Here is a 17,870-nt window from a genome sequence, read left to right on the forward strand (position 1 = left end):
TTTTAATTTTTTGAAGACCCTTCAGATCATTTTCCATAGTGGCTGCACAAATTTGCAATCCCACCAACAGTGTACGAGGGTTCCCTTTTCTCCACATCCTCACTATAGATGCAGAGAACAAACTGATGGTTGTCAGAAGGGAAGGGATTAGGAAATACAAATTAGTAATTCGAAAATTATCACAGGATGTAAAGTACAGCATAAGGAATATAGTCAATAATTTTGTAACAACTGTGTATAGTGCCTGGTGGGTACTAGACTTGTCAGAGGGATCATTGAATAAAGTATATAAAGGTCTAACCACTATGCTATACACCTGAAACTAATATAAAATATTGAATGTCAACTGTAACTGAAAAAAAAAAACAATTTAAAAAAGCTTCAGTGGAGCTTTATTATCTACAAGATAAAATCCAAGTCTTTTTGTTTAAAATAAAACATCTTCCATAAACTGAAGAGAAAAAAATCACTGTGGCAAGCAAAGACCGAGCTAACCTTCTATCTCCAAAGAAATTAATTTCTCTCACTTTAAATTATATCTTCTGCTGAGAGACAGATAATGATTTCCATCTAGTCACATTTACACCTTTTGAAGGCAAAGAAACAGTGTTACAGAGGTAGCATATGGTTTAGGCCCATGTAGATTTATGTATGTATACAAAATGAGTACTTTCTTCCAAAAGTTCTCAAAATTATTTGTAATATCAAAAGTGTTTATCATTCTCAATGACTAAAATGAGTGATTGAGGTAGTAAAAACTGATCAATGAATGAGTAACTGTTGATAACATAAATTTGGACTGCCTACATTTGGGATTATTACTATAATATTTTATAACCTCCAAATGTATTCCATGTTTCTAGGCTTCTAGATTTTAAAAATACATATATTCAGAAAGCACAAGTTTTTAAATTATTCAAACAAAAACAAATGTGTGTGAGAGGAGAAGATACAAAGGAGAAAGGAAAGAGAAAGATTAAAAGAGGGAACAAATGGCTTCCAGAGTCGAGTATAAATGATTTGGGAATAAAGAGTTATTCACACCACTGGTTTCTTTTGGTTGCAGATAATTCAGAACAAATACTGTTTTCTACTTATTTATAAATTACTAAGAAGTCATAGCAAACTGGTTTGTAAATAATGAAGGGAGGTAATTACAAAATTAAACTATCACTTCCTTTAATAACTACAGATAAATAATTAGTTAAATCAAACAATGTAGTTTTCACGCTACTTAAAGCCCATTGTAGATTTTAAGAAACCATCATCTTAAAGTTTGTTATAATAAAAAATACTCCATTCTCATTTTGCTTGTACTTTTCTGGAAGGTTCATCCTCTTAGATCATATGAACAACACTAGCTGGTCATATGGTAATAGACCTGGGATTTTAAGGGGACCTTTACTGAATTATAAGTTATAAATTATACAGGGTCCAATATTAATAGAGTTGGTGATATACTCAGAGGAGACAAAAAACTTTCAAACTTCAATATTCCCAATCTCATCATCATTCTTTTGCCGTGAGGGAACAACTATAAAATGATAGTTGTTCATTGGATATAGAGTTTCAGTTTTGCAAGATGAAAAAGTTCTAGAAATCTGTTGCACAACAATTTGAAAATGCTTAATACTACTGAACTGTCCCCTTAAGAATAGTTATGATAAATTTCCTGTATTTTTTAACCACAATTAAAAATGTAAAAATAAAATGTTTTGGAATGGTCATACACCCGCCTAGAAGTTTCATTCTGTTCTAATTTAGTAAAAAAAATACCTTTGTCATGAAAACATCCCTAGAAATATTCAACCAAGTTTCAAATCCCATTCTTTCACAGGTAGAGTGTGTGGGATTGTCTTTCTAATACATATATTTAAAACATGAAGATTGAAGTTGAACGTGAGCATTTGGGTGTCTAATAAAGTTCAAAGTTCCCACATGTTTATGGTAGTAACTACCGAAGATCCTACGATATCAAGAACTCACAAGGACAAATTAGGGTCTGACATTTCCCAGGCAATGTTTCAAGTTTTTGCGTTCGTCTACCCCCTCCCCATTGTCCTGAGGGCAACTGGAGTGGTGCCAATTAGAGGAGAATGGATGTTTCCTGACGTTAGAACTCAAAGATCTTTTTAGGTCCTCTGTGAGTCAGAGTTCACCTGCTCCCATGTAGCAAGGACATCCTCTGACTTCTGTGGCCACCGGACTCTGCTAACTAACTTAACCCACTAACTAACTCCTACCGAGGTGCCATGACATCTTGATGGGAGTCAGGCTACTCACAGACTTGTGCTATGTAAATGTTTCCCATCGCAACAATAGAATTTGACCTAATAAATTCTTAGCCGCTCATGCACAGCTACTTGGCACGGGTCTGAAACTTGATTTGTACTTGACCGTCATGCTCTTTCCTGGAAACTCAGTTGGAGGTGGTGCTTACAGGTTGAGTTTCAGCACACTGGACATGATTGTCTTAATAACATCTTCCTGTGTCCTTCTCTCTCCATTTTACGTTTCTGTGATTTCAAAAGGCCAAACACAAACACATCCCTTTAGATACTTAATGCAATATTTTAAACTGAGGACTGAAACGTTTTTCTAGGTTTTTCAGTGAGTGTGATGTTTAAATTTTCCTCAGGAAGACTACTCCTTAGAAGAGTCTAAAAGGTCATTAGAAAGACAAAAACTTTTTCACAGATCTTCAGTTCATAAACACACTTCCCAGTGGCCTGTATGTACCGGACACTGGGCCATGTGGTGGGAATAGAAACATGCTCATGGAAACTCCTAGGTACCATGGTCTATGTACTGCATCCATTTTTGAGCCATCACTAACCACCAGGTGCTGAATTATTTAGCTGCTCACTTTTAATGAAGCTTTCTGTCTCTCAGTGAATGTGGAATTTTAGATATTTAAGCCTGGCATATTTTTGTTCACTTAAAATCTTCAAACAAGCCTTTTGATGCCTTGGAATCCACTGTGACTTAGAAGTGAGTAGCTGAACAATTCAGCTAAGATGGATTTTGAAGATTGTCTCAAAGAGAAAGAAAAGCATCTCTGAAAAACATAACGTATACAAGGCCCTCAGATCAATGGTAATATTTAACTGCTGCATAGATTAATGGTCACATTTTTACTATCCATCATGGATGTTCTTAGGCTACAATTAAAAAAAATATATATATATATATATATATATTGCTTTAAATTACAGAACACAGATTTGTGCACATTATCCCATTTGAGCCTGGCAGGTACCCTAGAAGCCTTATAGTAGGGCCCACCTACTGCACTGATCCAATGGGACACAGGTGAGTGCTTATCCAAGGGATACCAGCCAGGTCTGGGGGGCTGATACCTGCCTACACCATTTACCTCTGTCCCAAAGCAGCCTGTTTGGATTATCCCAGAGTGCCTTCATTTTTTTGTATACGTGCCATGCTGTGTGAAAGGATGGAGAGCCATGTAGGACATCACTGCTTTTCATCGTGCAGAAAAAGAGATGGGCTCAGGGAAATAAAGAGATTTCCGAAGATCACAGAGTTGGCTGGGGATAGAAGCCATGACTCAACTCTACATTTCAGATTCTAATATTACATTCTTTCTCTTACACCATGCCACTTCTCAACTATGCACTTTTAAGTTGGTCTATGACTTAAGTTAAGTCACTAGGTCTTAACTTATTTTATCCTACATAGGGGATAAAATCAGTTTATATAAATTGTATACAAAACATAGAATATTCATTGAAAGCTAGCATCATGGCATAGTGGTTAAAAACAAGGACTCTGGGGCCATCTTACATGGGTTTGAATCCCAATTCCATCAATTACCAGCTGTGTGTCCTTGGGCATGTCTCTTGACCTCTATGTGTCTCAGTTTTCTAATCTGTAAATGGGGGTGATAATATCTAGCTCATAGCATTGTTATGAGGATTAAATGATTTGATAAACATAAAATGCTTAGAACAGCACCTAGTATATAGTAAGTATCCAGTGTTCACTGTTATTATTACATAGAACTTACTCTCCAGAGTGGTAGGTGGCAGTTTTGCTTGTTGGTCTTTGGGCAGCTGGCAAGAGCAGCTGAGCAGCTGCTGGATGATTCCTGGACTCATTTGCTTAAAGCCCTCCTTAGAAATTGGTGAAAGGCTGTCTTGTAGAAAGATCTGTACCAGCTGCCCAGCAGAGAAGCAAGTCTGTATGGGAAAAATAGATATTGTTACTAAGCTCAGCGCTGCAAAGTCGCCATCAACTGCCATTCCTGGGGAGTCAGAACTAAACAGAATGGCTAAAATGGACATGTGACGCCATATCGTTTAGTGTTTACACACCAGCTAGTTCACACAGCATTTGCCAATTGACATCACTTCTCCATGAAAACAATGGAAATCGTTGTTTATGCCTACTGATATTTACCTAAATATTTGCAACTTTATATTATATAGGCATATTTATAAGAGATAAGGATTACAAATAAACAGGAAATGCAACAGGTCTCTAAAAATTGCCACAAGGCATTTGTCCATCTCAGAAGTGTTAAAGGCTGATGTTGTGTATCAAAAATTAGATTTAAGGGTGGCCATTGGGCTCAGTGGTTGGAGTACAGTGGTCACAACACCAAGGTCACCAGAGCTGAGCAGTGCCCCCCACAACTAGATTGAAAACAATGATTTGACATGGAGCTGATGGGTCCTGGAAAAACACACTGCACACTGTTCCCCAATAGTCTCCAATAAAATTAACAAAGAAAATTACATTTAAAAGTTTTAGTATGTGGGTGAGAATGGTATATAGTTCCACCAGCACAAATGAAAGTCTTGTATTGAAATAAGACCCCAATACAATATTTTTGTGATCTTTAGTTACAATCAATACCATGTTTCCCCGAAAATAAGACCTAGCCAGACAATCAGCTCTAATGCATATTTTGGAGAAAAAATTAATATAAGACCCAGTCTTATTTTATTATAAGTAATAAAGTAAATATATTTAGTAAATACATATTTTTTAATATAATATATATATGGGATATAGTATATATATGGGATATAGTAAAACATAACGTAACATAACATAACATAATATAATATAAATATAATACCAGCTCTTATATTAATTTTTGCTCCAAAAGACACCTGAGAGCTGATTGTCCAGCTAGGTCTTATTTTCGGGGAAACACGGTAAGTTATTTTTTTTTTTCAATCAGTGATTTAAAAGGTTTGTTTCTTCAGGGCCAAGCATCTGTTTCCATCTGCATAAATCTATTTCTTTCAGTCTGGCCTTCTCTCTTTTAAAAAACACCTGGCCATATAAGCCCAACTCTGAAGTGACTTTTCAGTCCACAAACCCAAGATTGGGTCAACCCTGCAAGTCCTGACAGAGATCTGATTGTTTCAGCAAAGCCACAGATGGGCTCCCTTGGGTCAGACAGCCATCTGGTTCAATCCGTTTTGCCCACAAGAGAGAAGGTGGGATCGTGCTGCTTAAATATGGCTGCTGGCCTCACTCCTGTGGGTGAGGAAGGCAATTCTCAGAAAGGAACTGGGCAAGAACTTCAAAAGGTTTCTACTGCAAAAGGCAACAACAGAAAACTAAACTTGTGGGTTTTTTCCTTATCAAAATAATTTTTGTCAAAGACAATATTCTCTTTTGCACCATCTGTTGCTAATGGAATATAATTACCTCATCATTAAAAGTACTGACATCAGCAAAGAAAAACTAGCAACAAACTTTTGATGATGAATCCTCCATTATAAATATTCTTATTGGAAAATACTTGACTGGGAAGTAAAACAGTGGAGAAACAGATATGAACATGCATCTTTCCCAAGTTCACTGTCAAGAAACTGAATAGTTCCACTTTTGCAGTATCTTCTCATAGAGTAAGGTAATGGTACTCTAATATAAGCTTCTATGCCCTCAATCTTTATTTGCTGTTCCTGTACTATTTGTTTTAAATTTCATTGTTTTAAATTTCTTCTGAAATCACTAACACAAATATCCTTAAAGGTAATACGTCATATTCTATAAAATTTTGAACACGAAGTATTTTTAATAAAGAATAGAATATTTAGATTACCCAGGTAATAACCTTTAAAATATCTTTATTCCTTTACATAAAACTTCAATGTATGTGTATACTTGTGTTGATATTATCAGACTTCCATAGTACCTTTACATATTCTAAAGCAGTAGTTCCTGAACATAAGTTTTGAGAATTCCTTGGAGGGCTTGTTAAAAGACACAGTGCTGGAATCCATTCTCAGAGTTTATGATTTAGAACATTCTGGGGTGGGACCTGAGAATGTGCATTTCCAATGAGTTGCCAGGTGATGCTCATGCTGCTGGTTCAGGGACAACACTTTGAGCACCACCGGTCTACATAATATAGGCAAGATCTTCAGAGTCTCCTATCCTAGGGTCCCATCAATAGTTACAAGGAAAGTGACACGTTAGGGTAAAGTATTGTAGAAGACGTTTTGTTTATTTTGCACAGTCTGCACAGAAAAATGAAGATTACTGTTCTTAGAAGATGCATGGTAATCCCTAAATTTTAAGAAGTATCCTTCATTCTTTATGTAAATAGGGTCTCCACCAGGCAAATTTGTTCCCTCCTAAGAGCTAGCCCTGAAGAGGCATTTAAGGAGATTCACAAACAAGGATTAACATAGGCAGTAACTCTTGTCACCTTCAATTGAATACAACAAACATGAATTTGAAAGAATCAAATAGGTGCCTTTTCACAGAAAAGTAAAGAAGTATTAGAAATTCACTTTTAAAAATATATAATGGCAAAAATTTGTGATACTGCCCAATCGTATATTCATATCTTATGGAAACAGCATTCAGTACTGATAGGACTATGTGAGGAATTTTGCTCTTTTAAAATTTTCTCAATAGGATTGCCACTTATCTAAGATACAAATGATAAAACCAGTTTTTTAAAATCAACATTTCTTAAATAATAGGGGTACTGAACATGCTATCAGACAGCCTATGTATATTGTGTTTCCCCGAAAATAAGACCTAGCCAGACAATCAGCTCTAATGCATCTTTTGGAGCAAAAATTAATATAAGACCCAGTCTTATTTTACTATAAGACCAGGTCTTTAATATAATATAATATAATATAATATAATATAATATAATACCCGGTCTTATATTAATTTTTGCTCCAAAAGACACATTAAAGCTGATTGTCCAGCTAGATCTTATTTTCGGGGAAACGCGGTATATCCTCAGTTTCTGTGAATTTAAGCAATTACTTATTAGCTCTATGCCTCAATTTCATCATCTGTAAGATAGACTAATAGAATATAACCTAAACTGTTATAGTTGTAACAATTAAATGAGTCAGTGCAGGTCAAATAGCACAGTGTCTAATACATAGTAAGTACTCAATAAATGTAAGCCATTATACATCAATCTGTCATGATTTTACATGATTAGGGCCAGGAAGAATTGTATGATCAAAGTTTGAGAAATGCTAGATTCAATAAGATTTAAAAAGTGTGTTTATTAAAGGACTTCCCTAAATACCTTAGAATGCTATAGTGCAATGTGTATCCCCAGCATTTCTCAAACAACTGGACCATAGCACCCCATTTCAATAAGCACCAAGGTAGACTAGTGAATGTACTTTGGAACACAACTTTAGGAAATATGAATATGGTATGTTTACAAGCTCATATATCTCCTTTTCTCAGAATCCATCTCAGAGCTAGCTACCATACTATGCCAATATTTTTCCGTTGCTCACAGTCCAAATTAATCTTTTTATAATCTAATCTAAATTTAAAAATTCATTCATAGTTGTGAGTACTTATGTAATGCCCATATCCTCCTACTACCAAAGCTCCATAGGAGCTTTGCCTATTTTTGTTCAATACCATATCCCTAAATGCCCATAATGGTGACTGGCACATAGTAAAAGCTTAATATATGTATATTGAATTAATTATTCATGCATTCAATATAGACCCAAGGAGGAAAGAGTAATATATATTATTCATCTAAATATCTTGGCCTTGAGTTTATGTTTGCAGAGATCCTCTTATAGAAGACAAAACAGAACAAAACATGACCAGTCTGTGAAAAAAAATATTTTTACATTTAAGGAAATACACATTATCTTTCAAGTTTTCTACAACTCTTATAGAACTTTCATCACCAGGCTTTCTTTGACACTAGCAAATGATTGTTTAAGAGGAATAATGACAATACCTGATCCCAGGAAATTAGACCATCACCTGACTCTTGGTCCATGGATAGAGATAGATTAGGGTAACTCCAATCATGGATTGTTATATTGTTTTGTTTCCTTTTAAGTTGATGGATTTTATCTTTTCTGATGCAGGTACTTTTGGTCCAGAGAGTATTGAGGAGTTGGTCTAGTTCTAGAAATTTCATACAAAATCTGGTGTCACATAGAATAAAGACATGTCAATTTCAGAATAATCACAATTTCACATGGCCACAGCACAGATATTTTCTTAAGCAAATTTGGTTCTAATGAAAAGCCAAGATTTTATTCTGAACCATAATAAGTAACATTTATATGTCACATGATTCCCTCATAAGACCTTGGGTAAGCTTTGGGGCTGAATCAAACTTACAAAGATGTTCCCATAATTTTTATCTCCTGGAGATAATGAAATAATCAATTCCACCAATGGAGTGCCTTCCATTGGGCCAACTAATTAGTTTCTAGGTGTTCCCTATAAAAATGTAAACGAAAGGTGGTCTAATTCTTAAGAATTTTATTCCCCGGAGGCACTAAACATCGATTATAAGTTTAACGTAGTTAAGCCAATCAAATTATTTTCCTCTGAAGTGTTTATGCAGAATAGGGAAAAGAAATAAAAGAAAGTTGAGATTATAGAGACAAAATAGACCTTGTTTTCTAATGCTACTGTGGTATGGTTGTCAGTTCATAGATTGCAGTTTAACTTCCCTTGGTACAGCTCTAGGCTTTTAAAAATTGATTGATGCAAAGAATAATCAATATTTCTTTGAAGTTATCCATCTTCTTATTTATGAATAAAATATCTCTAGTATTTTCCTAAGTGTTACTATCAGTGGCAGGAACAATTACAAACTAGAGTTACTACAATATTTTATTTTAAATAACCAGCTTTCAACCAAAAAAATTATGAGACTTGCAAAGAAATAAAAAAATTTGATCCAGAGTCAGGGGAAAAAAAGCAGTCAATAAATATGTCTCTGAGTGTTCCCAGATGTTGAATTTAGCAAAGACTTCAAAGCAGCTATTACAAGTATGCTCAAACAACTAAAGGGAATCATATTTAAAGAATTAAATGACACTGTGACAACAAGTCAACAAATAGAAAATTTTAATAAGGACATAAAAATTATATAGAAGTCTAAATGGAAATTCTGGAGTGGAAGAATACAGTAATAAAAATAAAAATTTCACTGGAGTAGCTCAACAACATATTTGAGATGGCAGAAGAAAGAATCATTGAACATGAAGATAAATAGAAATAATTCAATAAAACAGAGAAAACATGATTTAAAAAAAAACAAGTCTCAGAGATTTGTGGGACAACAGCAAGTATATCTACATGTATATAATGGTAGTCACAGGAGAGGAGAAAAAGAAAGAAGTAGAAGAAAATATTAGAAGAAACTATTAGAAGAAAAAATGACTAAAAACATTCTCAAATTTGATGTAAAACCTTAATCTACGTGTTTAAGAAGTTCATCAGACATCAAGGAGAATAAATACAAAAAGACCCATACCCAGACACATTATAGTCAAACAGTTGACAAAGACAAAGATAAATCTGGAATATCAGCAACAGAAAAATGATTCATCACATACAAGGGAACACCAATACCATCAATAGCTGACTTCCCATGTAAACAACAGAGGCCAGAAAATAGTGGAATAATACATTCAAAGTGCTGAAAGAAAAAATTGTCGATCCAGCAAAACAACACTTTAAAAATAAACGTGAAATAAAATCATCTTCGAATAAACAATCAGACCTGCCTTGCAAGAAACACTAAATGAAGTTCTTTTGACTGAAAAGAAATGACCCAAATGTTAAATTGAGTCCACAGGAAGAAATGAAGAGCACTGGAAATGTAAATATGTAGATTAATATAAGACTCTAAATTTGTTTTTCCCCATTTGTTCTCTAAACTCGATGAGAAAACAATTATTTTTTCAAAGTCAGGAACATGATGAGAATGCAGACACTCTGACATATGATTTATCATTATTGGAATTATTAACCAATATAATTAGATGAGAAAGCAATAGAGACAATAATTGGAAAGTAAGAGGCAAAACTATATTTGGAGATGATACTATACATCTGAAAAATCTAAAACAAATTAATCAAAAATTAAAAATTTTCATCATGGAGCAGGTTATAAATCAATTAATCTACAAAAATCAGTAACTTTTATATGTACAAACAAAAACCAGTTACAAGATATAATGAAAGAGAGGATCCCATTTAACGAAGCCAAAAAAGAAAGTTAAGTGCATAGGTATAAATGTAGCAGAAAATGTCTAAAACCTATGTGAGAAAGTAATAAAACACTTCACAAAACACACATATAGACATGAACAAACGGAAAGACATATTATGTTGTTGGATAAAAAGATGCATCATCTTATGCATGTCATTTCTTCCTGTTACTTTATAATTTTTCTTTTCTTTTTTGCTATCACAAGGTTTTATCCCACAGCTTGACAGGTTGATAATGTTTGTTAGGAAGAATAAATAAGCCAGAAATATCTTGAAAAGAAGAACATTGAAGAAGGCTAGTTCTACCAGATATTAAAATATACTATAAAGCCACTATAAGTAAAACACTATGGTACTAACACATGAATAAAGTGGGAAAATAGAACAAAATAGAAAACAGAAATAGAACTGACTGCATTATTATTGCATTATATAAAACTTGCACCTCAAATCAGTGGGGGAAATAATTTTCACTGCATGTAAAATAAGAGGTATAAGGAAAACTGTACAGTCACATAATAAAAATAACCTGATCTATTCCTCACAACATACACTAGAATCCAAAATGGATTAGAAATATAAACATAATAAGTACTAGGAGAAAGCATGGGTGAATTCCTCTATAACCTGGAAATGTGGGAAACTTTCTTAACTGTAACTCAAAATCCAAGAGCAATAAGAGAAAAGTTTGATTAACTTGTTTATATTAAGATAAAAAATATTTGGGAAAACAACTGATTCCAGCTCTAGGCAGGAAATGTACAAGATAAACCTGGAATATCATATCCTGGGGAGCAAGGAAGACATAAAATGTTTTAAGGGTTTTGTCAGAAGTACTTAGGAGCCAACTTGAAAAAGATTCCACTGGTCACAGAGGGAACAATCTGAGCACTAATTAGGATAATAATGACAGTAGACTGAGAGATACGAATCATAATGATATAAAAAGCTTATTGTTCTCCTTTGAAGGATGCAAGGAAACTATGCTATTTTTTTTAAGTGGTAAATTAAAAATCAAGGCTATTTTTACTTTGAGAACCTCAATAAAATGAAATCATGATGAGGGGAAGTTTTTCCACTATGGAATTATTATATTATTACGCTAATAGAAGAAGAAGAAATGAAAGAATTGAAAGATCACCATTAGGTAAGCAGTAAATAATTAATCAAACCAGACAAGATTATCAATAGCTTATAACTGCTCAGAGAGACAACTAGATGTTATGTGCCGCCTGATGGAAAGTACCAACTAAAAGATTGTATCCCCAAATAAATAAACAACCTAAAACTAATCAAGCCTCTACATATAATAAGCGATATACATGAAACCCAGTGCATAGAAATACATGTTAAATAACTAGCAATGCAATCAGCAAAATCCAGATGGGATAAACAATCCTCACTTGTTTCCAACAAAAAATTGGCAACAAAGTAGAGAAAGTGGAGTTGGGGGAAGGCATGACAACTATAAAAGAAACTGAAGATACATACTAACAATTTGCATGTTATGGACCTCATTCAATAAAAAAATAAAATATTTGTTTAAAATCAGGAAAATGTGAACATTAATGAAAATTGTTATGGTATTAAGGAATCATTTTTTTAACTGTGATATTGGTAACAAAATGCTTTTATAAAAAAAAATCCTTCTCTTTTAGAGATTCACACAGAAATAATAATGATTATTTGCTTAAAAATAATGAAGTGCTGGGGGAGGAACGGGCCAAATATAACATAAAACACGATCGATCGTAGGATTGCTGGTAATTGTTGAGACTAGATACTGTGCACATGGGGGTTCATTACATTATTGTTTCTACTTTTATGTTTGAGAATTTCTAAAATGAAACATGTTTTAAAATATTACAATACTAGCATACTTTTTTTCCCCTATCCCAAAATACAATTAGTAGCAGTAGAGCTCTAGCTTAGAGGCAGGTGTTAGAGAAAATGTCTTGTGGCATTTTCTGGAATGAGCATCTAATTGCACTGAGATTGAATGGTACTCCAAAATGGAACTTGGAATTCTCCAATGCAAATGTGGCTGATTTTTGCCCAAATGGGCTATACTAAACATCTCTCGTGAGCAATTATTTGGGTTTTTTAACCAGGGTCCACAATGATCGATATCTAAAAAAAACTTGTCTTGACCTTACCGTTATGTTGTTACCTCCCAAAAGGAAGTGTGTTGGCAACAGCATCAGCTATGTCATAACAAACCACGACCCCTCGGTATACAAAGTTAGGCATTTTGATGCAGATTTTAAAAATAAGTCATTTCACTTTTAATGTCTTGTCAAGAACAAAGAAATGTGCTAAACAAACATTCTGATTCCATTCATGTCATTACACGCTCCAAAAGCTGGCCGTCATGAATACAGACAAAATAGATATTTTGTATTACTTTTATTCAAAAAAAAAAAAATTAAATGACTTAACTTTTACAGTTCCAAGCAAACTGCTATCAAGGCTCTTGCACCACTTGGCATACTATTTCATCAATCTACACAATATTTTGCCACCCATCGCTCAGCACTATGTACCAAATAGGAAAGTGTTCAGTTACTACTACTACTACTCTTTTAGCTCGACACCCATTATTTCATCATCACTGCTGAAATGGGCTGAGTCTATATTTTTGCGTCAGCACCATATAAGTACCATTGTAGTATGTTTGCCTTGAAAAGGCCACCCAAGCTGTCTTGCTACATGCGAAGATAAAATGGTGTTTAAAACATACCCGAACAAATTTAGTCCTCGTAAAGCATCAGTCTTTCTTTTCAGCACAATTTATTTGATAGGTGTGACTTGGAGGTTAAATTCATGAAAAAAATCCTTACCTGACAGATGTAGAGTATTTGTACTATTCAAAGAACTGAAAATATATTCTGTAAAATAGTCTGGGGAAGGCAAGTTTCTTTGCCCCAGACAAACACCTTGGAGGGACAAAGCAATGATTGTTGCTGCCAACTGAGGAAGTGTATTTTCATCAGCCCCATCACTGCTTAGGATCCCAGACTTTTTCTGCAGCATTTTGGTCTCCATACACTGAAAACAGACACAGAGTAAGAAGAAAATTGTAACCTCTGAAGTTATTTTAATTAAAACATCTCTAGGATTTTCCCCAAAAACAAGGACTAGTTTTTCATCTAAAAGAAGATGAAATTGTGGGAATATAGTTATCACCATTCTCTAGTCTGAGATATAACTTTATTAGGAAAATGCTTGTTTCTTTCATCTGCCACAACACTGAATTTTCTAACTCCCATCCCACTGGTCCTTGTTTATCTAACCTTTCTCAGTGTTCCCTTAGAGATGTGTTTTCTCCAAGGAGATCTCTCGTTCTTACCATTTACGTCCTTTCCTTTGGTGAATTGTTTCTTTCTAGCTTCACGTACAGCCTGCAGTGTAATGACTTTCAAATCTATATTCCTGACCTTGACTTCACACTGGCTCTGCTGCCTTGTATCGTCATAGAACATGTCTCCTTTCACACCTGCCTTTAGTCTCAAGTTCAATGTGTGCTGTTTGTAATTCTAAGCTAGCATAGTGTCTGTGTTCTTTGAAATCCCATAGCACATAGGACATACGACATCGGACCTTTTTCATGTGTATATCAATTTTCCTCTATTAAATTATCAGCATCGAAAAGGCTAGAATCTTGCCTTACATCCCAGTACTATTACCATTTTTTTATTTAAATATTTATTGAGTGTCTACAGTATGCCAGACACTATGCTAAGTCTTTTACATATATACTCTCTCTTCATTCTCCCAAAGCTCTGTGCAGTGGATACTCTTTTTCACAGACCAACTGACCAATAAATGGCAGAGTCCCAATTTGCCACTCAGATCTACTCCACAACCTATGCTCTCCATATATAGAAATAAATTGAAACCCAGGTGGGTGATGGGACTTACATATCATCAAAGCTAGTGCCACAGAATAGTGCTTGGGACAGATAGCTAAGCCTTTAATACCATCTCTGCTATTTCTAACTGGGTGACCTTGAACAAAATGATTATCCTTGCTAATCTTCACATTCATTATCTGTAAAAATAATGAATATGACAATGCCATCCACCACTTTAACCAATGTTCAAAGTTATTAACATTAGATAATGCATGTACCGTGCTACCCGAAAATAAAACCTAACCAGACAATCAGCTCTAATGCGTCTTTTGGAGCAAAAATTAATATAAGACCCAGTCTTATTTTATTATAATATTAGACCTGGCTAATATAATATAATATAATAAAATAAATATAATATAATATAATAAATATAATATAATATTAGTATAATACAGGGTCTTATATTAATTTTTGCTTAAAAAGATGCATTAGAGCTGATTGTCCAGCTAGGTCTTATTTTCAGGAAAACACGGTAAAACAATACAGTAGTTGGCACACAGGATACAGTTAGCTGATCTCAGCTATTATTATTGTTGTTCCTCGTGTCTAGTAGTACATCTCATAGATAACAGGCTGGAGAAGATGGCAAGATCCAAATCAAGGAAAGCATTATATTTAGTGCCATGAAAAAATTTCCCCTGAAGACTCCAGGGGAGCCACTGAATGATATAAACTAGAGAATAATGCAATAAGGTATTTTATAAAAATATCACTCTGGTGGCAAAGTGGTGAATGGATAGACAGAGGTAGAATTGAAGGGCAAGAAGTCTAGTTAAGACGTTATCAATGAATCCAAGACATTTCTTGACCTAAGATGATAGCACTAGAGATGGAAAGAAGCAGACACACTTGAGGAATATGAGAAGGTAGACTAAAGGACTTGGAGGAGAATGTGAAGGAGAGCAGAGAGTCAAAAATGACTCTGGTTTCTAGGTTTGAAAACTGTATAATGGTAATGCCATCCCAGACCCCCGACCCCCAGTTTTTCCCAAATATCCAAGACCCAGTACCTGGTGCTTTCCTAAGTACTGGAACTGCAATGATGGCCAAGACCAAAAGCATCCCTGCTGTGGAGCTTAAAGTTTAGTGTTCTTAATAAAATAACAATGCGATCAAATATAAGATAAAAACTGTGGCAAAGGCTTTGAAGGAGAGGCACATGGTACAATGAGGGTGAAAACAGACAACTATTCTACCCATTCAAGCAGATCAGGAAGGTTTCTTTGAGATTGTGACACAGACAGATCTGAAGGAGTCGGAGGAAGGAACATTTCAGGCAGAAGGAACAGCATGAACAAAGCTTTTGTAGCAGGAGAGAGGATGGCAAATATGAAGAACTAAGGCAGTAGTGAGAGCATGTAGAGTGAGGTGGTGAAAGGTAAAGGTCCCCTGGCAGGTAATGGATCCCCTTATCCTAAAAATCAACAGGAAGCCAAAAAGGGATTTTGAGCAAGAGATGAGAATGGCGGCTATATAACTGGGTTTGTATTTTGATATGTTCACTCTGGCTACATGGTGGAGAATAAACAGATTGGACAGAGACTCAGAGTGATTACTAGTAGTACAGTTAGAAGGCTATTGCAGTGATCCAGGTAGAAGATGGTGATGATGGCAATGGAGAAAAGTCAACAGGTTATAGAGATCTTCAGGAGGTGACATCGGTAGGACTTGGGAGATGGATTAGACATGAAGGGGGAAGAAATTTAGAAAACTAAATTTCTAGTTGGGCAACTGACTAGATGTTGATGCCATTTACTGACATGGGGAAATACAAGAGGATCAGGTCTGGCCAGGTTAATTTACGACCTTAATTTTGGATATGTTAAGTGTGAGGTGACTTTACAATATCCTTAAAAGAAACACTGTGCAGGATACGTGGGTCTGGAGTCCAGAGTAGAGGTCTGGAATGGAGGTACACTCTTATGTGTCATCTGTATGTATAGATGCCCTAGTCTGGATTCAACATGGAATGACAGGCTAAGACCAAGTCTTAAGGAGCAATAATGCTTAAAAGCAGCATGAAGAAAGAAGAGGCTGCATAGGTAAAAATGGAGGCCAGAGAGATCACAAGAAAACCAGGAATGTGTGGCGTTATATAAGCCAAAGTAGAGAATATTTCCAGAGCTCCAAAAGCAACACCAAATAAAGGACAGCTTCAGGAAAGAATAAGGCTTTAGATTTTTAATATTGAGTTTCAAGTGCTAGGGTGATATCCCAATGGAGATTTCTGCCAGGTTGGTGTATATATGTGTTCACAGCTCAAAAGAAAAATCTGAACCGGCAACAGAATTGAAAGTAATCAGTACGTATTTAGTTGTGCATGAAGTTGTGAAAGTCTATCACTCAGCAAGGGAATGGAGAGAGAGTAAAGGAATAACTGAAGGTGGGGCTGTGAGGACACCAAGATTTAAGGATGGCAGATCAAGTGGATCCTCCAAAAGAACTTGATACAGAATAGCTGGACAAATGAGAAGATAATCAGGAGATATGGGTTGATGGAAAGGAAGAAAAACATGAAATATGGGATGATAGAAATCAATGGGCGAAAGAAAGCTTCATGGAGGAAGGACTTGACAAACGTGAGGGAGCAAAAAGTAGGACATAGATTTTGAAGAAATAAAATGTATGGGATAAAGGATGAGAGAGAACAAAGACAGATAGCTCTCTTATGCAGCTTGGCTACCAGAAGGAGAAAGCGGGCTCACCAAACAAGGAATCCAGAGGAGATTATTGTGTCAATGTTGCATTCTTGTGACATAGAACAGAAGTGAAAAGTGCCTATTGGACTTTGTTTTTAAGTTTGTAATTGGTGGAGAGCATATTCATAGTTGTGGTGTAGAGCAGACTGAAAGGCTGAGTGTCAGAAACCAAAGTTTTTATAAATTTGGAGAAGTAGCCAGAAGTTCCATAAATGAAGACAACAAGTTGAAATAACAGATAGTATGAACCTCAGAGAGATGTGAATTTTTTCCATGGCTGTTTTGAAAGAGTAAGTCGCAAAGTACCACTGAGGAGAAAGGAGCATTCCAACCGCCATTTCCATCCCCAGAGTCCTTAGCATGCATCAATGCCCATCCTCCATTTAAGAGGCAGGGCTAGTGGAGAACACTGTACCGATCCCTGTTCGTCTACCATGGAAACAGCAAACAGTGGAAAGAACAGAGAGGTATGAGCACTAAGAGACTGACTCAGAAAGATGAAACAGAATAGTTTGGACAAAAGAGCATGAAGGAATGGAGGCATCTTTACTTTCTGGGCTACCGGGGAGGATGGCTAGATTAGGTTACAACGGTGCAGAGTCTTCTCAGGAACTGGAGACAGTGGTTTCCTCCAGGAGATAGTAAGCCTAATAAAGGGTTATAACTCAACAAGAGCTCAATTCTTTTTGACTGAATAGATGGTCTACACATGATATTATTTTATTCTGTTCTAGGATGGTTAATCTCA

General features: G+C 35.3%; 1 protein-coding gene across 3 annotated transcripts in view; it reads right to left on the bottom strand.

Annotated features, from left to right (window-relative positions):
• SLC39A12 (solute carrier family 39 member 12) overlaps positions 1-17,870 on the bottom strand; it is a 72,396-nt gene that overhangs the window by 42,505 nt on the left and 12,021 nt on the right. For all 3 annotated transcript variants that reach the window (XM_081033779.1, XM_081033778.1, XM_081033777.1), the window contains 3 exons: positions 13,347-13,554; positions 8,228-8,400; positions 4,028-4,199 (listed from right to left, as the gene is read on the bottom strand). In XM_081033779.1, coding sequence (XP_080889905.1) covers positions 4,028-4,199; positions 8,228-8,400; positions 13,347-13,554 — 553 coding nt within the window. The remainder of the gene's footprint in view (positions 1-4,027; positions 4,200-8,227; positions 8,401-13,346; positions 13,555-17,870) is intronic.

The sequence above is a fragment of the Rhinolophus hipposideros genome, assembly GCF_964194185.1.
Source record: "Rhinolophus hipposideros genome assembly, chromosome: 1".
Classification (NCBI taxonomy): domain Eukaryota; kingdom Metazoa; phylum Chordata; class Mammalia; order Chiroptera; family Rhinolophidae; genus Rhinolophus; species Rhinolophus hipposideros.